The sequence below is a fragment of the Eublepharis macularius genome, chromosome 1 (assembly GCF_028583425.1).
Source record: "Eublepharis macularius isolate TG4126 chromosome 1, MPM_Emac_v1.0, whole genome shotgun sequence".
Classification (NCBI taxonomy): domain Eukaryota; kingdom Metazoa; phylum Chordata; class Lepidosauria; order Squamata; family Eublepharidae; genus Eublepharis; species Eublepharis macularius.
Genome location: NC_072790.1, coordinates 104,381,110 through 104,406,339, shown reverse-complemented (window position 1 = coordinate 104,406,339; position 25,230 = coordinate 104,381,110). Strand labels below are relative to the sequence as shown.

At 41.6% G+C, this 25,230-nt stretch overlaps 1 protein-coding gene across 2 annotated transcripts in view; it reads right to left on the bottom strand.

Annotated features, from left to right (window-relative positions):
- Nucleotides 1–5,385: 5,385 nt before the first annotated feature.
- DCBLD1 (discoidin, CUB and LCCL domain containing 1) overlaps nt 5,386–25,230 on the bottom strand; it is a 38,575-nt gene continuing 18,730 nt past the window's right edge. For both annotated transcript variants that reach the window (XM_054982280.1, XM_054982288.1), the window contains 12 exons: nt 25,046–25,097; nt 24,115–24,187; nt 21,890–22,023; nt 19,312–19,352; nt 16,110–16,322; nt 12,652–12,773; nt 11,034–11,181; nt 10,820–10,936; nt 10,062–10,152; nt 9,616–9,662; nt 8,517–8,636; nt 5,386–6,123 (listed from right to left, as the gene is read on the bottom strand). In XM_054982280.1, coding sequence (XP_054838255.1) covers nt 5,606–6,123; nt 8,517–8,636; nt 9,616–9,662; nt 10,062–10,152; nt 10,820–10,936; nt 11,034–11,181; nt 12,652–12,773; nt 16,110–16,322; nt 19,312–19,352; nt 21,890–22,023; nt 24,115–24,187; nt 25,046–25,097 — 1,676 coding nt within the window. In that variant the 3' untranslated portion in view covers nt 5,386–5,605. The remainder of the gene's footprint in view (nt 6,124–8,516; nt 8,637–9,615; nt 9,663–10,061; nt 10,153–10,819; nt 10,937–11,033; nt 11,182–12,651; nt 12,774–16,109; nt 16,323–19,311; nt 19,353–21,889; nt 22,024–24,114; nt 24,188–25,045; nt 25,098–25,230) is intronic.

Here is a 25,230-nt window from a genome sequence, read left to right as displayed (position 1 = left end):
TCCTGCCTCCTCGATAATCTCACCTTTCCCTGCTTCTTTCTCTCCTGACTCACCAACTTATCTGCCCATCTTCAGCTCTTATTATTTATTTACTTCAGTTGTATCCCACTTTTCTCTACAATGGGAACCTAAAGCGGCTTACATCATTCTCCTCTCTTCCACTTTATCCTCCCAACAGGGCTACAAGGTAGGTTAGGCTGAGAGTGTATGACTGGCTCAATATGACACAGTGAACTTCTGTAGCAGAGTGAGGATTCAAACCTGCATCTTCCAGATCCTAAGCTGAAACTCTAACCAATACACTGGCTTTCAGGAGGTGGCTGTTGTTGAACAGTAGGAAGCAGCTGGACTTGAGTGAGTCATGCAAATTATGTGGTAGCAAAGTAGCCTGTTGGTTGTTGGCGGGCCTGGCTCTAAGGCCAAAATAGCCCTGGAGAGGGCCCCTTCCTGTTCCCCCGTCTTTACCTGACAGAAATCATGGCTTGAATACTGTCGTGACTTCCTGGCAACAGCCACTGAGGACATGTTTCTTAGAGCTAAAGGCACTCCTTTTGTCATTCAGGAGGGTTTAACAGCTAAAGGCTGGGGACTTGCTCTGGGAGGCAGAAAGCAGAGAATGTGGATTGGTCCCACTGATGGCTTGAAGTTACTCAGCTTCTTCCTGTGAGTTCCCTTTCCACATGAGAAGTGCTGGTGTTAGGCGGTCCTGACATAGAACAGGTGCTTTGGATTAAGATGTTTTCTAATAATCAGTGATAATGGTGCTGCCAAAGGTATGCTTGGGCTACTGAGCAGGTGCTGTTTATCTGTGACAGCTCTACAAATTGTAATATGACTCTGCTAGCTGGGTCAAGAATCATTTTTTTTAGTAAAAGTATGTTGTAGTGTGGATGCTGGGAATAAACAGTACCTTCAAATGATGTAACAAATAAATCTTGATTGTATGTGTGTTTTACATGAAATCCTAAGGTAACTCGCCCTTCCTAAGACAAGGGCCGATTCCAGACGACTAACCTTAAATCGCTCCATGCCGCCCTCTTCCGGATCGCGACGGGGAAAATGCGAAATATCGCGTTTCCTCGCGCGAGTTTTGCGCGACGACGCGCAAAACTCGCGCGAGGAAATGCGATATTTCGCATTTTCCCCGTCGTGATCCGGAAGAGGGCGGCATGGAGCGATTTAAGGTTAGTCGTCTGGAATCGGCCAAGGATGTGTATGCTTATCCACCACAGCATTTCTCTCCTGTTCAGATAAGAGAGGTTTGTTCTAGCCATGTGTAACATGCTCTCTCGTACTGAAATCTAGAAATTGCTGCATTCTGGTTGTAAAGCAAAGGGACTAGCTATAGATCACCCCCTTGCCCTGTTTTCACCACCACTGCCAAAACATCTTACACAGTCATCCATGGAGATGTCCCCCAGGCTCAGACCCTCCATACCCTTTGATTGCTGCAGAAACCACCCATTCTAATATATACAGCTGTTCTTTCATGTTCTCAGAGTGAAACTTCACCGAGACCTGTTCCCTAATGATTGGGATGAGACCATCAAGTCATTGCATTCTGCTCAATAAACTGCTATGTACACTAATTACAGTTGGTCACATCTCTCCTGGTTCAGATTCAATTTGGAGACTGATCAGATGAAAGGTTCTATATCCTATTACAATACAACTCACAGAAGCCCAATTGTTACATTAACAATGAAGTATGAAACAAGAACAAGACTGTTTTTAAGCTAGCGAGTTCCTTAATTTATCTAGTTTGGTGTAATGGTTAAGATCAGTAGCACTCTAATCTGAAAATAATCTAATCTGATTCCCCACTCCTCCACTTGAAGCCAGCTGGGTAGCCTTGGGGTCAGCCACAGCTTTCTCAGAGCTCTCTCAGCCCCACTCACCTCACAGGGTGATTTTCATGAGGATAACAACAACACACTTCGTAAACCACTGAGTGGGCATTAAGTTGTCCTGAAGAACAGTATATAAATCGAATGTTATTATTTAATAAGGCTGCAGTCTGACTAAACTTCAGAAAAATCAAATGAACTAAGGCTGTGTTGTAGAAATTTTAAAAAGTTTGCTTTGGTGTACATTTCTAGTTTTGCGACCGGGTTTTTGGCTCCTCAAATATGACCACTATTTTCTTCCTTTGCTAGTTTAGATTTAGCTGAAAACACCTACCCTTTTTAGTTTGGTAAAAATTCCTTCCACACAAACCAGGAGCTGGCAGATTTTTAACAAAACCAGAGAAACCATATATTTCACACTACTTACTGAATGACGAGGAGGGGGGAGGAGGAGAAGCTCTCAAAACTCCTGCACATAACAGGGAACAAGACCACTTTAGATCCACCTAGCAACATTATCAACCTCTCCAGCTACAAACTAAGCCAAGCAGAGGAATCTGTCCTCTCATGTGGACTATCTTTTTGCCCAGCCAGACCCACACAGGTTAACGGCACAGCTATGGGCACTCACATGACACCACAATATGCTAACATATTCAAGGCAGACAGAGCAATGCTGCCTCAGCTCCCATCCACTGAAACCACTCCTATAGTTAAGGCTCTTAGATGACATCTTCAACATTTGGACCCATGGGAAGGAAGCCCTTGAGAGACTTCATCAGGACTTCAACAACTTTCACCCTACTATCAACCTGAGCCTGGATCACTCTACACAACAGCTACACTTCCTGGACACCACTGTACAATTACATAACTGACAGATTAATACCACCTTATACCGGAAACCCACTGTGACGGACTCAGCTTCAGATGCTGAGATTTCCAGTCAGTGAGCATATGATTGACATGTCTCCCCCCCTCCCCCCATGTAGCTAGCCTGAAATGGCAGTTGGGGATGGAATGTTGGGGAAGCTGTCAGTTGGAGTTGGAGAGTAAACAAGAGAGCGAAAGAGAGTTGGAGCCTGGCTTTAGGCCAGAGAGGGTCAGCCAGAGAATCCTCTGTGAGAGGAAATAATGTTTGTGAAACACTTTTAGTCCTAGGGCTAAAGTGAGGAGAACCAGCACTAACTCCTACTTAGACTCAAGAGATCTGGGAATTATAGAGGGCCAAGGAAGTGGGTAGAGAGGAGTCTCCCCTCCAGTGCCAGGAACAGGGTTATAGTTCATAACTATAACACCTGCCCAGTAGCTAGGAAGGGTTTGTCTGTGGAGCACCCTAAGGTCTGGAGAGAAGGGAAAGTCGTGCTGTGTTCGTGTTTGAGTATATAAAGTGTAACATCTGTGAAGCAGTGTCAACCTCTGAAAGAAGCCAGCAACCTAGAATTAGACCAAGTGTTTAGTGCCTCACACCAGTGAAGTTTCTGTATAAAAACTTTTCTGTTACTTCAGTTCAAACATCTGCCTACCTGCCCTCTGACTTTACCTACTGTAAATAAACCTTCAGTTACATTTTGAACCTCCCCAAGCTTTGTGTGCTAGTTTCTGCTAAAGGGAAGCGCAAACCCCTGATCTGTTCCTTACTAAGACTTGGCTGGGTAACCATTTTTAATCATCCTTAAGAGTGGGACAAGAAAGGAAGTTGAATCTTAACATCAACCACGTTACCAGAGGCTTCCCAGCCTAGTATACAGCTTCATAGGCTTAAAGAGAAGTTTCACCTCAGGGTAGGGGAAGGTCAGCCTAAGCCTGAGTTGAACATGGGTTTGTAGCACCCACTGACCAATACTCATATCTACATGCCTCCAGCTACCACCCTAAACATACCACTCGGTCGATTGTCTACAGCAAAGCCTTACGTTACAATCGTATCTGCTCCAGTGCTCTTGATCAGGACTCTCACTTAAGAGATTTACAAAAAGCATTTTTGGGGCTACAGTACCCACCAAATGAAGTGAGGAAACAAATCGACAGGGCCAGACTAGTACCTAGAAACAGTCTGCTCCAGGACAAACCTAAAGGAACTAACAACAGAACACCACTGGTTGTCACCTATAGTTCCCAGCTCAAACCCAGCCAACATATCGTCAGTGATCTACAGCCCATCCTGGAAAACAATGCCTCTCTCACACACGCCCTGGGTGGAAGAGCTCTCCTTGCCTATAGACAGCCCTCCAATCTTAAACGACTTCTCACTAACAACCACGGACCAGCTAACAGAGTCACCAACACAGGTACCAGACCCTGCAACAGACCCAGATGCTAACTCTGCCCTCATATCTACCCAGAAAATACGATTTCAGGACCCAAAGGCATCAACTACACTATTTCTGGCTCTTACAGCTACTCATCCTCCAACATGATATATGCCCTCATGTGCCAACAATGTCCATCTACTCTGTACATTGGACAAACCAGCCAACCTCTGCGCAAAAGAATAAAAGGACACAAATCTGACATTAAAAATGGCAACATCCAGAAACCAGTGGGAGAACTCTTCAATCCACCATGGCATTCCATCAAGGACTTAAAGGTCACCGTAGTTCAACAGAAACATTTCAAAAACAGAAACAGGAAGCTGCTGAATTGGAATTCATATGTAAATTTGACTCAGTCAGACTTGGATTGAATAGAGACTATGAATGGTTATCTCATTACCAAAAGTAACTGCCTTCAGGTATTCTATTCAGATTCTGGCATGGAAGGGAGGGATCACACCCAGCCTGGATTGTGCATTCCACCTCTTTCATGAACTTTACATTTACATGACCCTTACTCCCTGCACCCTCTCCCCCCTCCCCTCACCACCTATATCTCTCTGGCCAGTTTCTTCATGCATCTGATGAAGAGAGCTGTGGCTCTTGAAAGCTTATGCTACAATAAAGTTGGTTAGTCTTAAAGGTGCTATTGGACTCTTTGCTATTTTGCTACTGAAGACTTATCTGGATCTAAGTACACACGGCTCTGCATATTAATTCTGAAACACTCCCAAGTATGTATGCTTGGAGTTGCAGTTTGGGCTAGCTCAGTTCTTAGGTACAGTGGATTTTTCCTCTAACACACAGCCTTACACAGGTGCCAAGAACTGTTTCTCCAGCAAAAGTGGGAGCCACCAACAGAAGGTTCCTTGTGCTGGAGGATTAGCAGAATGGAACCTTTAGACACAACACAATATTTGTTACATTAATTGAGAAGAGCAATAATCTAGTAGCACCTGAAACAAAATTTTTGGTAGGGTATGAGCTTTCATGAGTCATAGCTCACTTCTTCACATCTGAAGCTGTGACTCACAAAAGCTCATGCCCTACCAAAACTTTTGTTAGTCTTATAGGTGCTACTAGACTCTTGCTCTTTTCTACTACTACAGACAGACTAACACAGCTATCCAACTTGAATAATTGAGAAGAATCCCAGCCCCTCCAACCTACTGCTATGGTCAGTTGTTTTAATTACAAAACTCAAGACATAATAAAAACAGGTTTAAAAAGTCTTTTAAGTTACTTTTTTAAGTTAAAAAACATAATTGCACATATTTGAATGGAGCCCCAACATCACCACTTGCAGACTTCACTGCAAAGGCTTTTGCTGCTGAAAGTTGGAGCAAGCAGCACACACTTTCACTTCAATATTTAAATATTCTTGTACAAAAGCATTACAGAGTCCAGACCACAGGGACACAAACTCTCTCCTTGAACTGTCGATTACAAGAGAGCTGTCATCGCAGTCTGATTTACTGGTTTTAAACAGTATCTGGGTGTTGAATAGCCCTCACTTGCCACTGAACAAGTTTGGGGTTTTTGATAGCCAGTACTGTCATCTACTGTGGTCAAAGTCTTACTGATTTTTGGTTTATCATAGTCCTTTTGACTTTGGGGCATTTGGTAACCTCCAATCCCAGCATCAGTCTTACATGAGGCAGAGAAACTGCCTCCAGAAAGGGAATGTTTTCGAGCAGAAGAAACAGGAGGAGTGCTGTAACAGTTTTTAGAAGGCAAAGAATTTTCTCTTCCAATATGTCGTTCTATAATAGGAGTAGCGTATTCAGGCTCCAGATTGGTCAGAGGCAGTGCATAATCATGGCGATTAGCTCTGTGTGGGTAAAGGTAATGGTTCCCAATGTCTGTGCTGCTTTTCTTCTCATCCTCTGTGTCTATTGGTTTGAAAGTGGATCCCTTTCGGGTTACTGTCCCAGTTCCTATCATGAGAGGCTGTTGGTAATCTAGAATGAAAAGGGAAAAGGCGACTTTGAAAGTCTGTTCAAGCCAAACACAGAATGACAACCACTAACTTAATTCAGGCTGACTAATGGCTAAGGTCATAATATTCTTAAACTCTAATCAACATGCCTCATCACTGTCCTGGAGGAGATGAGAATAATATTTTTTTTACTTAGCAATTAATGTACAATTCAGCTGTATAGTAATAGAAGACCATTAGTAGCAAAATCCAGGACAGAACCAGATCTTGGACCCAACTGATAATCTCAGCCTTGAAAGTATCTCTGGCCAAGAACAGGAGCACTGCATTAGCATTTCAAAAGCAGTAGCTGTGGATTATTCTTGCAAGATAATGCCACAAGCAAGAGTGCATGGTTAATACATAGTTCATGCTTTTGGCTGCTAAATGGTTAACAGCAGGGCTCATTTCGAGGGAGAACGCACTGGAACGGCGTTCCAGCAGTTCCCCCAAGTCAGGTGGCTCGCTCGGCACCGACCTGATCCCACCCATTTCATCCCCGATCTGGGCCGAAATGGGCTCAAAATGGCCATTTTGAGCCCGTTTCGGCCTGGATAAGGGCCGAATGGGCCGGGATCAGGTCGGTGTCAGGCGGGGGAAGCCTCCTGTGCCTGGCAGCAACCCAACACCGGTCATTTCAGCCCCGATCCTGGCCCAAAAGGGCTGTTTTCAGCCCTTTTGAGCCCAGGTCAGGGCCAAAATATCGCGGACCGGGTCAGTGCCAGGCAGGGGAGGGTTCCTCCACCCGGCTCCGTCCCCATTTTGGGCCATTTTGGGCCATTTTCTGCTGGGGTTGGGACTGAAACGGCCGGGATTGGGTTGGTGCCAGCCGGGGGAAGCCTCCCCCTCCCAGCACTAACCCAGTTCCGGCCATTTCAGCCCTGATCCAGGCCGAAACGAGCCCAAAATGGCTATTTTCGGCCATTTTGGCCCCATTCCTGCTGGGATCGGGGCCAGAACAGCCGGGATCAGGTTGGTGCCAGGTGGGGGACCCCTCCCCTGCCCAGCACTGACCTGATCTAGGCTGTTTGGGGCCCGATCCAGGCCAAAACGTGCCCAAAATGGCTATTTTGGGTCTGTTTCAGCCTGGATTGGGGCCAAAAGGGCCCTGAACAGGCCACTGCCAGGTGGGGGAACACTCCCCAGTCTGGCAGCAGCCAAATCCCAGCCATTTCAGCCTGATGAAGGGGTGTGGCATAGTTTATCTCTGTAACACTGATCATTCCTGTAATTCTTTTGCTGGTCTAGGACCATAATAATAAATTTGATTTGATTTGGGGTGTGGCATATGCTAGTGAGTTATACTAATTACTTCCTGCAGCTCTTTTTCTATGCAATGGCCCCTGGTTAACAAGGAAAGTAACTGCCCATTCACCACGCCCAGAAAGATGGACTCACAGATGAATTACACTTAAATATTATTCTTCAAAGTTTATTGGTAAATTGCTGTGGAAAGAATACCAGAATCCAAAAAGAAGTGTGACAAGAATGATAAAATTAGTGTTTTCAGAAAAGTACCAATTCAAACATCTAAATAAGAAGCAGGGGAGGAAGCCACGCTTTTCCCATACTCTCTTTGACCGTCAGAATTTGCTATATGACGTGTGTGAGACCCCTGCATCTGGAGTACACACATCTCTTCAAGGATACAGAACTCAGCTTTTACTGTTCTAAAGCAGCACAAGAAGAGGGAGGACAGTTCAGTTTCCTTCTCTCCTATATGCTTGCAGAGAAAGTTTAAAGCCTCTCTAACTCAGCCTAACTCTCAAGAAATAGGACAGAGTTAAAACTACTCTTACTCCTCCCTGCTGCAGCCTGCCTCATCCTCTGGAACTCCCTAGGCCAACAGATCATGATTTCAGCTCATTTTCATTCTGGGGATCATGCTGTTTAAGGCTGGTTCAAGAAGCAAGCTTACAGACACCTCCAAGAGATTTCTATCTGAACAGCAGATCATCTCATGAGCTCTCTCTCAAGCAAGGTAAAATAGTAATAAAAATTATTCAGAAAATGTCAAAGTTGATTTGGTGATATATCCCATCAAACTGGCCCATTTCAGTTCCACTTTTAACATCTGCCAGTTACTTTTTAAAAATACCATTTATTATTATAGTTGTGGGGTGGGGGGGAAGAAGCTACAACTATTTTTCAGTTTAATATAAACAGAAAGGGGGGGAGGGGTTAAGATGCATGATTCAGCCAGTCAAAGGACAAGAGAATTCCCTTTAGGTGCTTACAATCCAGCCTGAGAAGTTTTCTAAACATACTGTTAGGCCTTCATTTCACTAGGCCATATATCTTACTTTCATGAGTTGAAGATGGACACATTTCTTGCCCAGTTACATTTCTACATGTTTTCAAAGGACAGTGGGTTACCTGCCATCTCTCTAGTGACCAGATCTAGCTTTTGTGGTGTTTCCTTCTCATTATTGTAACTGATGGTGAATTCAGTAGACTGATGTCTGACAAAGGGTTGTTTGATTTGTTTCCACAAACCTAGGAGAGAAACCAAATGTTCAAATCTCAATATTTTTTATCTTAAAAAAAGTTGTAAACAATCTGAAATTGGCTTTTTGTAAAAGGAATAAGCACACAAGCAAAAAAGTAGAACCTATCAAAGATTTGTGTTTTCAGAAAACAGAGGTAACCTGACTACACATAAACTGTTTTACTTTTGTTCTCAGGAAAATATGTAAAACAGAATATAAAAATTCCAGGTTTTTTATTCTTTTAAATGTTGCTTGCCATAGCAGTTGTAAACGCAACAACCCCAAATCCCACTGCTTTCAATGAAACTACAGCTAAGTTTAAGATTCTAACTGAAGCATCTTATATTAACTCAGATAATCAATGTATCTGTACAAATGACATATTCAAATGCACAAGGATACCCTTGTGGAGGCCTGAAAATATTTTAATATTTTAAAGTTTTGCTTTTCATTTAGCTTTTTCGGACACGGTCCTTTCCAATGGCGGCACACTACTGAGATTTTGGATCCAAAGCTAAATTTGGATTTGCTAAGCAGCAAGTTCATGAGAGAGGAGAACAATACTGTTAATGCACAAAAAAACCTGTCCAGAATTTCTGGAAGACAGTTTTCCAAAACATTTTCCACAACAACATTACAAAATCCACGAGATTAGTTCTCACTACCTCCTCAGAAATACATTCATATTGATATGTGAACTAACCATGTATAGATACAGCCATGGAGATTCCAAAGATCAAGGAGGCTAGATATTCTAAAAATAATCACAGAAATTGCTGCTGGCTGTAGGTTTCTTCCCCTTATATATTAATATATACTATGGCTTCAGGTTTAGTGGTAAGGCTGATATACCACTTCAGGGAAGGGGTCACTCCCACTGCACCCCAAAATATTACATAATTAAAAGCCTGCACAAACAGCAAGTGACATTTTATTCTCTCATTGATATCTGGTGCCATAGTCAGGCATGACAATTTTATACCAACCTTTTTTTTCAGCATCACATGAGCATTCAACTCCCCCCTTTTCTCTCCTATAATGAAGAAAAAGGGTGATGGAACTTAGCCTGAATTTCATAGTTTATTTCAGCTTGTTAGGGTAAGTCTTAGAATACTTAGCTAAGGTTTCAAGTACTGGACTTTGCTAGTTTTGTTACTAGGGGTAGCTTAGTTAGAAATGCTGGGAATGAAATCTGAAACTTCAAATGGTCAAGAGTCCTGGATACAAATCCAGATTTATAGATTTCTTTCCCATTGTGCTACCAAATCATGAAGGGAGCCATCATGATTATAATGGAACAGAATGGCCTGTCTCAGCTGCCAATTATCTTTGAAATAAAACAACCAACAAAGAGGTTGTGTGTCTAAAATTAAAAAGCAAAAAATATATTATGCTCCCCACCCCTGAAAAAGGAAAAATAAAAGTGACATACTTTTGTATAGCAGCATAGATACAAACTCCAGATATCAGGAACAGGAAAAGCACCACCAGGACTGGAACTATGATGACAGTAAGTTTCCATCCTTAAAATTGTTTAAAAAGCTACAAATAATATACTGAAAATACCGCTTTGAGAGTTGTACTCATGCACAGATACATATACATGTTGACACTGTAACAATATACAGGGAACTGAAGGAACTTAGACCAACCACTCTTATTAAATAAATGGACTTTTATTTCATTGCAAAAAAGCAAGTTTGTCACAAGGCCTACTCAGATGCAAGTTCAATGGTCTGCCTCCACCCATGTGAACCTGCCTTGGTTCTGAGAAAATCCAGTAAGGCCTTGCTATGGGAATTGCATGCAGAGCTTTGGCTGGCAGGGACTCAATGGTATTTTCAACTGCCACTCCTAAATTATGGAACTCACTTTCCTTGCAAATGTGGCTTATCCACATAACGTTGCTGAAGCAATTTATTCAAAAAAACACATCTTGGTCACAACTTATTCTCAGGCATTTCTAAATTGACTTTAATATTAAAAGCCTTCCTTTTAGTTAGTTTGCCTGTTCTCTTCAATTCTTCTGCAGAGCACATAAGATTTTTTTTAAAAAAAACCAGTTCATGAGGCCATTTTTAAAGGCCCTCCTCCACCCCAAAGCCTAGGAGTTGTGCTGTGACTTTCTCTTCAGCTATCATTAAAAGGACAGGCACAGGGACAAAATTAAGTTTATACTGTGTTTATTACCTAAATTATTTTCAGCTGAAGGTAAGAGTTCTGTAATAGTTTTATCTTCTTTTCTAATTGAGATGCCTGGTCTTTGACTTGGTCTTTGCCAGAACAGATGAGTAAGCGAGCCATTAACTGCAAAATGGAAGATGACGTTTATTAATCCTCAATCTATTCTTGAGACACTCAGGTCCTACAGCCTATCCATTTTCTTTTGTAAAAAGCTGTTTACCTTGTGCTATGTGACAACCAATAAGTTCCACCTTCAGAGCTATTTTTTTGTGCCAGCTTTGTGGAACAATCCTCACATATCGGGCTACTATAGGAGGAATGAAATTATTCCTGACGATGTCTCTATGATTAGAGTTGGCTTCAAATACCTGTAATTTGAAAGAAAAATCAAGAGAGTATTTAGATTGCACATATTTGGAACAACTAACAAAAATATGACAAATGAAACTAATGAGAAACATACAAAAAAATTGGACCTCTGAGGATCTGCAAGGTGAGTGCAAAGGCCTCAATGCCCTCCTCTCACCCAAGACAGGAAAAAGGGGGAAGGAAACGTTGATGGCAGTAAGACAATGGAGGAAGCCCTAGCTTGGCCATTTAAACCCTTCCTTCCCGTTCTGTATGGCTAGCTTACCTACTGTAAGCAGAGGAAGTTTCAGAGGTGGCTATGCAGCAAATTGTGCAGTCAATCCTGAACCAGAGGGTGGATACAAAGACAGAATGAGAATTGTGTTACAAAGATATGCTAAGGATGTGTTTCTGTTTTGCTAGAAGGTGTATTTTGCTAGAAGGCCTAACACTAAATATCTAATGTATACAAACAATACATAAAGTGACATTTTACAATAACTACTTTGCAGATAGTTTTTTAATGGTATGCCATTAGTTAACTTAGCAACAAAAAAAAACCCTGAATGAAAAACCTTCGGATTCAATTGAAACTTTATGACCAGGAAGACAAATGGGATTTCTGTACCTGGAGAAAGAATCTTAATACAGCATACTATGTTAAAGGGAAAAAAATAAAGCTTTCTTCCCAATGAGGCTGAAAACAAATACCCTTGTAAATGATTATCCTTGAGTTCCTCAAATTCTCATTATATATAAAGAAACGGTTTGAGCACTTTAGCTCCCAAGGTTGACAAAGCTGAGGTTGCAGTTTTCAAAGCAAAATCCTTAATAAATTTGAAAACATGATGATGAAAATTGCTAGATGGAGCAGTAGTTTGGTACATGTAACATGCATGGAAATTTAACAATGTCAACATGCAGACAAATAGCTCTAATCTTTGGCTTTGGATGTGTTCCCAATGCCATCCTCTGTACAGGGTGCTCACCTGAATAAATTTAAACTCCTTCCCCCTTTTCTGTAGGCTCTGAGGCAACATATGTCATCGCCCTAGGAATAGTCTGATTCTGCTAACAGCCTCCAGGTTTAATTTTAGAGATGATTGGTGCAAACCAACAGCTAAAGTTTCTCCACCTCTGACACCCTTTCTGGGCCAATGAAGAAAGTACGGTTTGTGACCCATAGCCATTCCCATCCCTGCTAATTCATATTTCTCTTAGCCTAGCCTAGCCTAAACGATCTCTTATCTGTGGAAAATGCTTATCCTGCCTCTTTTAGTGAAGAGGAGTCTCCAGCTTTCTTGATAAGAAAGGTTTCTATGTTCCAGTGTATTGCAGCAGCGGTGCAATTGAAGTCCTTCTCAGTTACAATGGACAGATTACCCAGCTTAATCTCAAACATACTAATGCACAAAGGACAGATGCAAAGAGATACTGAAAGCTGAAAGAAGAAAAAGATGCTCCCTCATCCCCCTTCCCCCCACAGTTACCTTTTCTTCATTGCTTAGAATTCCTTTGTAAGTCCTCCATTTTGAGTTATTTTTGTAGTTCACAATAAAAGTCTTAACAAAAAAGTTTAAATTGTGCATCGTAGAACCTGTAGTTCTAATTCCTTGTAATAAAAGAGAAAATAAAAATGTGTTTGCATTTGTTGGTTATTAAACATGCTAGCACAACCTTTTCCTTCAAAAGAGGATTCAATTCTTTTCCAGAACAGAGTTAAGAAAATTCCTGTTCGGAAAACCTTAGCTTCTATATTATATCACGTTCACCACACCCATGGAATTTTGACATATCCTAGCAAGCAAATGCAGGATGAACACTGTCAACAATGAAGGGAGAAAGTATTTCTGTGCTTGTGGAGCACCATTTCCTATTATCAGTATGTTGTGGAGGCTGAGGAATACGATAATTGCTTTTATGCACAAGTAATAGTTGAAAACCTTTCCTTCTTGTTGAAGCAGGAAACAGAGAGCACAATCCATACACTATATAAACTAGATTTGGTATTTAAACAGATTTGCACCCAGATTCTAAGCCAGATTCTGTTCAGGTAGCCAAGTTAGACACCCAAGCAATAAGGGCTCTTAGCAAGGAAGGATTCCCATTGTTTGTACGATACAATTCTAATCAGATTTAAGGCCACTGATTTCAATGGGGTTAAGCATGACTGTGCTAGACTGAAAAATATGATTGTCAGACATGCTCTTCAAACACACAATAAATGAGTACTAGGGAGCCACAGCCAATTGCAGTTTCTGGGGCTATCCACCACATGCTCCTGAATGCTTGAAGGCACCTCTTCACCCTTTAAGTAGCAAATACAACTTCTATGTGAAGTACAATTCCACCTTCATTCAGCTAGTTGTGCTAATTAGCTGGGAACTTCTGCAATGCAGACTCTGCTTCTTTGCACTGGGTCCTTTAAAATGCAGGTGCATCTTATAAAAGAACAAGCTGGGAACATGCAAGGACTTGCATCTCCTTTTTTATTCCTCCTCTTTCAGTCTTTCCTCCTTTCCTCTACCTGGTAGCCTCTTATTGGGAAAACTATGGCCTAGTTGTGTGATGGAAAACCCACAGAGACTTGTTGAAGGCACCTAATTTCCCCGTGTCCCCTTCCCACATGATTTCTTCTTTGCCCCTCCTGGCAACCCCCACACCCTTACTTCCTTTTCTCCTTCTTATCTGCCTCCCCACCATCAGCTATATTTTTATATATTTACTTCAATTATATCCTGCTTTTTCCACAATGGGCACCCAAAGAAGCTTACATCAGTCTCCTCTCCTCCATTTTATCTTCACAATAAAGCTACGAGGTAGGTTAGGGTGAGAACATATGACTGGCCCAATGTGACCCAGTGAGCTTCCACAGCAGAGTGGGGATTAAAACCTGCATCTTCCAAATCCTAGACTGAAACTCGAACCAATACACTAGCTTTTAGGGGTGGCTGCTGTTGAACAGTAGCAACAAACGATCTGGGTGAGTCATGCAAGTCATGTGGTAGCAAGTAGCCCAGTGGTTGCTGCTGGGCCTGGCCCAAATGAGTTCTCAAAGGCTAAGACAGCCTGGAAAGGACCCTGTCCCCCTCCCCCTGCTTTTTAGTGACAGAAACTAAGGCTTGAATGGTGGCATCCTGATGGTTGAATGCATATAGTTCAGTCATTATTTTGCCTTTCTGCTTGTGCAAGAGCTCTAGCACAAACCCACAGTACATAACTTTGTCCCCAATCATAAAGAACTGAGGCAGTTTTTAGTAAGGGCATGTAGGTGGGTTGCATTTGCGTAGGGTTGCCTCATATGCAAATGGTGGCAAAGGTACAATTTATGGATTCCGTAGGGGCTCCAGAATGTTTTTCAGCACAGGGTTGTGTGTTCTCTATTTGAATCTTCCTAGATATTCCAACGTAATGCAAGTGCAAGGACTGCTCTCTCTCGTCCCAAGAGTTCCTGTGGTTTAGCAGACAAGTGGAGAAGGAGGTACACCAGGTAAGACCACAGTGTTGAATATTTGAACAGAACAAAAGTCTAATTAACAATCCAATAGATCGACTGGATTCAGGATACTGCATTTTTATTATAAACTACAATCAAAGACAGAACTCTAAAAATAGATACAGGGAATTCCTTTCTTCATTACAATGGAGACTTAGCAGGTACCTGCTCAAAAGCTGAGATGACAACCCAGCACTAGTTACTCTTTCTTTGGCTTATCAGACAATTAATCATTATGTTATCCAGTTACTGAGAAGCCAGATGGCACCTGAAATGCTGCTGAGAGTGCAAAAAGAATTTGGCTTAAAGGCACAGTTTTCTATTTCAAATTGTCCTGTTAGTGATGGTGGGGCTCCTGTTTTAATAATTATCTCAGGGTTATATGGATAATAGTTGCAGTGATACACAAGAAATTTGTTGGGGGGGGGGGATTAAGGAGAGGAACTGATCTCCTAAAAACCACAAAAAAATTAATTCTGTGTTACATTTATATCCAACTTTCCTTCCAAGGAGCTCACAGTAGCTCCTTTGGGGGCTTTCAGGGAGTCATTCTCCAACTTTTTGAAGTGCAACTCCATGCTTTAGGATCCATTTGTAATGTAACTCCGTAGAACACCACCACCCCCAATATAAAAAAAACCCAAAATTTCACACCAGTTAAAGTGCTGGACTTTAAAAATCTTCCATAAACAGTAATACTATTATCTATTTTAAAATATAATAAATGCAAACCCTTTTACAAAGTAACAGGGGACAGAAGGTGTGTGGCGAAATGCCTCAGTAGTCTACCTGACTGTTAGCATCCCTGCTCACCTTTCGCAATGCCTTCTTTCCTCACTCACCTGGAAGAATTTTTCCCTCTTTTCCTCTCTCTTCTCTCAGCAGCTTCAAGGGCTGCTGTTCTTCATGGAAACAAGAAGAATGATGGCCTTTTCTCACTGAGGCTAGGGACCAGCCCTGTTGTCAGGACTCAAAGCTGCCTCATCCCCACTCTTTGGCTATGCCTTTCAGGATGAGGGGAGGGCAATCTCTCAGGTCAGACCAAGGCACTGTGGTTGCTAGTGGGCTTCATTAGGAGACAGGGCTGCCTTGTGGGAGAAAGGGATTCTCCCTCCAAACATTTAGGCCTCCCAATGAAGACTGCACTTGCTTGGCACTGTGGCACTACACTTGTCACAACAATCTGAGGGAAGTGTCCAACCCCTAAGGAGACAGCATCTCAACTAGTTTTGCTGAAGGTGGAATTGTGTGCCTGGCTCAGGTACCAAGACTGCAAACTTCACAGTATTGCTTTGCTGCAACCCAGAGAACCACTAGTGTAAGGTCTCATTTTCAAGCGTGGTAAGAGCACTTGTTGTAAATGTTAAATCATGACCTAAACAAATACTTAGTGGTAACACAAAGCATCAAGATCTAAAGTAGAGAAATAATTCTGATTGGTAGACAACTGACCTGTTATTCTTTTTCTCTCTCCCAGGTCAATTTCCAGCCATTGTCGGTGATTGCTCTGGTTTGCTGCCCAGGACGGCCCTTGGATTTTGAGCCAAGCCTTATCTGGAGACCACTGAACCAACTCCCCAATTTCATTGGTTTCATCCCAGTATGACGATGCAGTAATCAGGCTGTTAGAAGTGTCTCCTCCTAAGTTCAGTGATTTATTGCAACCTTAACATTCAAAATCAAGAAGGAAAGATTGCTTGCACTGCCCTGGCAAACGCTTTATTAGCTAACAGTAAAACTATATTTTGGCCCCCATGCACCAACAATGAAAGAAAGAGGTGGAGTCAGTCTTGCTTGCCTTCCTCTTCCCCCAGCATACCTCTGTGAATGCTGTGAGAAAGGTCTGCCAGCCAGCACCTTCTGCAGACAGTGCATAGGATCCAACCCAGTAAGTATAGGCATCAGCACAGCAGACTAGTTACATTTATCACTAGCTCTTTAAATTCAGTGGCTTGGATCCTACACCATCATTCCCTTTGTGGTTTTCCTCCACAGTGGCACTTGCTTCCTCCACACTAGCACTTCTGCACGCGTAAGCACTCCTTGAAAAGCACTGATGGTGCGCAAATGGGAATGTAGCAGATGAAGTGAGCACTACAACTGAGGAAAGCCTCCACAGCAGCCAGAGAGAAAAATGAAGGAAATGATGCCATAAGATTGATGCCTATATCATATATTTATCAATTCCTGAAGAGTTCCAGAGCTCTTCTCACTGACCTATGAATTGCTGCCTTGGATACTGCTCTACCCCAAGTGCAGAACACATACAGCTCCGCTGAACATAATTCTTGCCCATGATAAAGAGCTTCCTTGAAGCACTTAAAATGAATGCTAACTGTGGACCTTCATACAGCCTTTGTAAACCGTTTTGGCTGCTGGTTGCTAGTAGAGTTTTGTGCCATTTCAGATACAATTAGCTGGCTGCTGATTGCTAAAGGATTTTTTAAAACCTTTTAATAATAATAACATTCGATTTATAGACTGCCCTTCAGGACAACTTAATGCCCACTCAGAGCGGTTTACAAAGTATGCCATTATTATCCTCACAACAAAACACCCTGTGAGGTGGGTGGGGCTGAGAGAACTCCAGAGAACTGTGACTAGCCCAAGGTCACCCAGCTGGCTTCAAGCGGAGTGGGGGATCAAACCCAGCTCTCCAGATTAGAGTCCCGCGCTCTTAACCACTGCACCAAACTGGTTCTCAGACAAAGATGCTTGTGCACCATTTGCAATGCAGGGCTGATCCCCCTTTTCCCCCTGAAAACCCCTTTCTTCCATTCTCAAGTGTTTTGATTCGCTATTTGAAATGTTGGCAGCCCTTTGGCCAGTGTCACTTTTCTATTTTCCCACCTATTTCCAGCACATTCTATTTTTTCTGAATGAATAGTGTTTAGTGCTACAGTGTTGTAATGATAGGTGTACCAGGTTCACTGAATTCCCAGCTTTCATTTTTTTTAAAAAAAAGTATTGAGTCCCTTCCCTTGTGGAGCTCTAAGAAAAATGTCATATCTCCATAAAGGAAGGGTCTACTGAGTTACTTTTTTGACATGAAAGCTGGGAATTCAGAGAACCAGCTACAGCTGTCATTACAATGGTATAGCACTATTTTGTGCCAATTTTTTTTATTGCAAAAGCCCTGGGGGCCTAGAGGAGGGGGGGTAGCAACTAGGGATAGGCACGAACCAGAAAAAAACTGAACCATGTGGTTCATGGTTCGTCAAATTTCACAAACCACAAACCATGAACTTTCACGAACCTGCACCTGGTTTGTGAACTGGTTCATTTGGTTCGTGAAAACGTCACATCCAGGTCAGAAAATCATCACTTCTGGGCCAGCAGAGGTTCACTTCCGGGCCAGAAGAAGGTCTACAGGAAGTCCATCCCCTGTTGCCTAGGAAACTGATTGACTGGCACCAGGCTGTCTACAGTGAAGAACCAAAAAACGAACCAAACGAACCAGCCTAAAGTTCTTGGCGGTTCATCAAAAATGGGATCTGACGAACACTGGTTGGCGAACCATGAACCGGCCTGGTTGGTGCTTAATTTTGGTTCGTATTTCGGTTCATGCCCATCTCTAGTAGCAACTTCCAGAGCCAGAAAAAGTGGTACTGTTTGAAATAGCCACTATGATTTATATATGGTTCATAAATGGATGTAAATATTGTTTGAAACCGCTGCCCCCACGTGGTTTTACATGAAGCTGAAGCAGCAACGGATAACAACTGTGTTAAAATGGAAATGTGAAAGAAGCCTGTGTGGCTATGAGGGGAGAAGAAATGATCTCCAAGTACAGGATGCATGGTACTGATGGGATGACATAATTAGTTGTTTTGCAAAATCAGGATTCATGCGCAGAAGCCACACAAATTGTTTGGTTTGTTAAAGCATAACTCTCTGATGATACAATGTTCAAATTTCCACTACAGTGGAAGACACAGCATACCAAGCTGAACCTTAGAGAACATCTGCCAGGCTGGATGGCCAGTGATGAGCAAGGTCCACAGCCTTCAACTTGTTCCTAGGAATTTGTTCCAGGATTCCTCCAAAAGCTATCATAGGTTCCTCAACAAGAAGATCAGTAATTACAGTTAAGAAGATGGTCTGTGCACTGTTTAAAGACCTTCTCCTGAAAAACATGCAGTAGCTTCTTCTAGTCAGTATCCATGCATGTGGGGCTCAACAGGCTTACACAACCTGAAAGCATGCCCTAGACTATGACTCAGAAGCAATTTATTACTGAAGCTCTTCAACAGGTAGACAGATGTGGAAAGGCTCCATGAAGACCGGAAGTTTCAAAACCACTTATCCCGACAGACCACTGTTCTCATGTATTCTAAGAGCAACAGATATTATTTGGCTATGCATCTATTCCATATGCAGTACAAATACCAACAAGATGTCATCATATAATATGATATGTCATCAAGATCATTTAGGAAGTAAAGCAAATGCCTCATTGTTCTCTCAAGGGACTGAGTGGCACAGAAGAAAACTTAGCAGAGAGAACTCGGGCACACTTCCTCAACAGCAAATTCTGTTTAACTTAATAAAAATACAATATTTGGCTAGCCCTATTTTTTGTCGATAGGTCTTATATGAATTTTCGTTTTCCTGGACTGAGCTTTAATGTATGAAGTGAAGGAACATTTCTTACCATTTGAGGTAAAAATGAATCTCTTCTCTGACAGAGAGCCACTGTAAAGGAAAAGAAGAGCAGTTATTGTTTGGATTATTTACTCTCAAAGGTTAGCAATTTCATTTTAAGGTGAAATAACTTCACACACTTAAATAATCTTGAAACTTGCCGCCCCTAATCTACAAACATTACATCTATACCAAGTGGTGAAATAACGTTATGTTAGCATTGCAGAGGTGTAATTGCTGCGGCCAGAAACCGCAGTGGCAGTGTTAAGGGTAGAGATGCCAAGACCAACCTACTAAAATCCTACACATTCCCCTATTGGAGTACAGACATTTCTGCTGCCTTCTGTTTCACAGCAAAACCGATAGATTTATGCATTTTTCTGGATAACAATACAGGAAATATACTGACACTGCAGTTATCAATTCATTTCATAATGGGCTGGGAAGACTTTTAGGAAATAGATGCCTTGCGCTAGCCTGGTGTAGTGGTCAGAGTGTTGGACTACAATCCTGGAGACCCAGCTCTGCAAATCCCCACTCTGCAATGGAAGCTTGCTGTGTGAGCTTGGGCCAATTTTATACTCTTTGCTTAACCTACCTCACAGGGTTGTTGTGAGTATAAAACAGAAAAGAGGAAACAGTGTAAGCAACTTAGGATCTCCATTGAGAAGAAAGGCAGGCTATAAATGAAGTAAAATAATTTGTTTAAAAAATAGTAGTGCTTTTAGTCATGATCATGGGTCTCTCTAAGTTTCTCTTTAGCTAATGGCTAGAAGTTGGAATGTTTCTCTTCCAAGATAAAGACCAAATCAGAAGAGATGTGAGAGACTGGCAATGAAGAAAAGATCTCTGAGAGATCAGCAGTAAGGATCAAATCCAGAAGATTTAGATCAGGGCAGTAACAACAAGCAGTGGAGGAGAAAAGGCAACTTTTTAAAATTCAGGACCAAGCAAGGCAGAATAGTGTAAGATCTATTTTTAGATGAGCTGTTAGACAAAAAAATATGCTTGCAAATAAAATAAATGGAAATGAATGCACAATAGAAGAAAATGAACATGTGTAATAATGAAAAAAATAGGACTAAAAAGGAGCCTACCAATTATTTCTGCACTTTCTTACTTGAAGTCCCATTTATTCAGTAGGGGAGTAATTAAATCTATAACAATGGGAAAAACTAAAGAGGTGTGGATCAGTGCCTGTTTGGGCAGCCACTACTGTTCCCCATCCAAGTAATATGCTCTGCACTTCCAACTGAAGAGCAAGCTAATAAAAGTATATAATCTGTGCTCAACGCTCCCATGTATTTAATTAGGCCCTTGGCTGGATTGCTTTTATTATGAATTTCTATGGGAAGGGGTTGACCTGCATCTTGTGTAATGTTAACATTAAAATACTCTCTATGAATTTTGAGAACAGTATCAGCCCCTAAAAGAGACACTTTAAATAGTCAGTTATGAAACTGAATCACTTTGGATTCATGAAAGTCAAGCAAGCGTGTAAGTATCACACAGTGATGTCATTGTTAAAAGCATTGCAAATATACTGAAAATTAAGCCAACAATGTCAAGGTCAGGGCTGAACACCCTCTAAGCAAAGAACTCATCATAATGCCATCTAATTCCAATATAGACCTTCAAGGGCTCACTGCACACAAGTAGCACTTTTCCCTAGAATCAATTTCAATCTTTAGTACTGCAATTAGCGAACATTTAATTTCTATAAAGCCCAGGCAGGCTATATTGTTTCAGACTGAATCAATATTATAGTTTCCACTATTTACACAGTGCATTAGCAACTGGCATTTTCTCTTTCAAGAAATTTTACAATGTAAATGCACCCTGGCGTTGGGCAACTGGTTTGTGGAAGGCACTGGGCTAGATCCATTCTCTTAGATCTTTATTTCATTCTATTACAGTGTAAATCAGGCATCATGTGTATTTTCAAGTATGGAATCAGACCTGCTCTATTTACATTTTTGTTGGCTCCAAAATATGCACAATGAAGGGCAAAAAATACTCAAAACATCTTCAGAGCTAGACAGTGTTTTTTTAAAAAGACAAAATCTACTAGTTTTCCTGAAAAATGCTAAACAGAAATGGTGAAATGTATTCTTCTTCAAACTAGTTTGTAGCAGCACTGTGTTGAGCTTGGGCAAAATGTCTCTGCAGAAGCCTTAATCAGCCCCTCTGCCGAGTATATATGACAATATATCAGGAAGAAGTATATGGCACCTCCACAACTACAAATGGGGGCAACATAGCCAAAGGCTATTTGGGATGACAAGTGGCAGTACAGTGGAGAGGTACAGGTGCCACTCTGAAGCACAGTCTAAGGAACAAGCTTGCTATGAAAAGCAGGACTCAGCTGTTCCTTAATGAACCTTGGCTCATATTATACGCTGGGAAACTTAAATCACCACTCCCTCAAAACAAATAAGTAGGGGAGATATCTTGACAGTATTGAATAGACTCATAAGCATTCGATAGGAAAACCAAAAGCCCCGACTGTTCTTTGCAGTATGGTGGGGGTACTGAGGGTTATTTTTTTTTGCATATAAACGATTAAAAGATAAACATATAATACATACTCCTGTGAAAGGATTCCATTAGCCAGAATTCCTTGATACCGACTTGCTCCTTTCTGTTGAACAACATTTATCTGGCCACCCAACTCATCTGCAATGACTCCAGCGTGTATGGCAGATTTGCACAGCAAGGAGGTCTGATGTACCGAAGTCAAATAAAAGTTGAGTAAAAGCAAGATTTTAGCATTAAAAAAAACTCATGACCAACAACTATGTAAAAATGTTAAAGTCTTCCAACTCCTGACATCCATGAAAATCTTAAAGTCTAAAAAGAGGAAATTAATATCCTGTGTATTATATAGGTTAACTAGAGAAGTGCATTAATTGTGAAAAGCCCATAAAAGGATTACATAAACTGTTGAGCAGATATATTCTTAAGTTAATATTTAACAATGCAGTAATCCTCACTCACATGTACTTTTTCAGGACATCATAAATGCAGTGGGCAGGATCCATGATTCTCTTCTGCTAGGTAGGCAAGCTCCCTCCCACTGAAGGATTCTGGACTTAGCAGCAGGGAATCACTGGATGTAATCTAGTGTCATTTTCCCATTATGTACATGGAGAGGAGTTAAGCCACACACTTTAGCAGTTTTGCTCAAGACAGATTCAGAATTAATACAATACACCAGAAGGGCAAGGCTGAAGAAATTTTGCTAGATTGGTTATTGTAAATAGACCCGTTGCCTCTTTTGCAAACTAAACAGAAAGAAGTGGCTCTGTCCCCCAATTAGATTTTGTCTGAACAATACTTTATGATGGGGTTTACATATAGCCCAGAACACAACTAGTATTAAAGTGATATCTGGTCACCACATTTCTGTTGGATCAAAACAGGCAAAGTTCCTTTCTTCTTCCATATAATGGGAGTTAACTATTTTGCTGCTCAGCAGTAGAACACGTTTTTCTAACATATATTCTTTGAAAAAAAATACCACTTTGCTTTCTTAGCTTATGACAATGCTAATTTAAACTTTTCTCTATTTTAAGTTTTTGGGGACAGCATACTAAGCTAAGAGGCAAGACAAAGGTACTACATGCAGGAGAACATCTCATTTTCCCTTCCCCCACTATTTATTCTTTCCCTTCACCTGAAGCTCCCATAGCCTCCCCTCCTTTCCTTGCTTCCTTCTCTCCTTCCCCACCCACCAGCCAACCTAGCCCCTTTCAGCTTTCCCTCCTTTCCTCCCCTTGCAACCTCTACATAGGAAAACGATGGCTCAGTTACAAGTGGTGGTTTCCCAGCCCAGCTGCACAGTGGGGAACTCACAAGGACCTGTGGGGATGCCTCAATTTCCCCTTTATCCCCCTCATTTCCTTCTCCTGGCTGCCCATATGACCTCCTTTCCCTCATGCTTCCCATCCACCAACCAACTTATCTTTTATCTCACCCCCCCTTCCCGCAATCTTTGGCTATATTGATATTTATTTGCTTCATTTATACCCTGCCTTTTTTCACAATGGGGGTCTCAAAGCAGCTTGCATCATTCTCTTTAACACACTGATTTTTGTGACATAGATGCTTTTAACAGTAGCATTGTTCCAGGCCTGGGGGAGTCATGCAAGCTGGGTAGTATCAAGTTACCCAGTGGCTGCTGATGGGCCTGGGCCCGATGAGTCCTCCCTCAAAGTCCAAAAATGTCCTAGAAAGGGCCCTTTCCCCTCCCCACTCAGCTTTTTCTGGCAAAAAAATGAAGGCTTCAACTGGCAATATTGCTGCATTTGCCGACCAATGGACACCAAGGCCATTTCTTTCTTAAAGCTGCAAATACAGCTTCTATTATTTGGGGTGTGGTGGTAGCTAACCCTCCAGTATATTTCTTCTTTAGACTTCAAATTTGTCTGCAGATGTGAGGCTTTTCTCAGGTTTGTAGAAAGATCTCTCTTGTCTGCATGGCTCTGGTCTCTGGGTTGAAGAATACACAGATTTAGCCACATTGAGAATTAGATATATTGATAAAATAGTCTGATGTTAACCACCTATAAAAAACCCTCACAAACTGCATGTGGTTCTCCAGCTCATGACAATATTCCAATCTGGCTATTGTAATGCTTTCTGCACCAGTTCTTCTCAACAACTATTCTCCACTTTGCTTAGCTTGCTGTTTTAATTGCCTTTGAACCCAGGGAATAAGTTTTGAGTTTATGGTGATATTTTTTTTCTAAAACTAGCAATGCTGCCATGCCATCATTTACCTCTAGATCTTTTCTTCATCCCAAGTACTTACATCTCTGTATCCTTCCACTATATTCCCAGAAATATCGCCTGCTATCTCTCTGCAACCAGCTGGACAGTACCTGCTGCAATGGAAAGAGAATTCAGTTTGAAGCATGGAATTTCCCACACATACCCCCCTACACACACACACACACACACACACACGCAGAGAGAGAGAGAGAGAGAGAGAGAGAGCAAGGACCTATTTCACTGACACTGTCACACAACGTAACATTAGCATGCTTTTGAAAAACAAATTCCTTTCGGAGGAAATTATATTCAAAGTTCAGACTTAGTTGTGCATTGTATACAGTAGAATACAAACAGCAATATAAATGCATTTCCTCCTGTTTAATTCTCTATGGTTGTCCTGCATGTTCAAGGAACAATAAGATGATAATGGAAGGTAGCCCAACCATATATTTGCATGGAGTCATTCAGACTCAAATGGCGAGCTTGCATCCCGTTCTTCTTTACAACAATTGCAAGGAATGCTCGTTTCAAAGTACACAGAACTATTTAAAGTAACACTGGTAAGCTTTTCATCCAAATTGGGTTTAATCCTGCAAGATGGTTATATTCTCAAGCCCTAGCTCCCGTTAGTTCCAGGAGCCCTTCGTATTATACACAGTGCTGGTGTGCCTGGCATAACTACAGATCAGGGTAGTTAGTGTTCTGGGGAAGCCTTCTATCATTACTGTGGAATGAAAAGGACCAGGAAGACTTCTGTACCTCTGCCAGACAAGCATCAGCTAGACAATCACAAATTAAAATTTAGACACCTCTAAACGTCTCCAGAAGACGCATTCCTGTGGTTGGCAGCATGGCTTCAAACATTTCACACAAGTGGTCATGTACCTTATCCAGTTACAGTAGCAAGTATGTTAAGTGCAAGATGCAACATGTAAGCCAAAGCGTCTAGCACCTAAACCTATAATTACCTGTATTCAGTCTCTACATGGTGGTTTGCTTTCTCCAGACATGTGATTAAATCTGTTGCAAATAAAAGTTATTATGAATCTGTGATGTATAGCATGAGCACATAAATTACTTGGATAATCAATTAAGACTAAAAAGGTTTCTCAACCTACCCTGAAGAGCAATTAATAGCCATTGTATACAACAT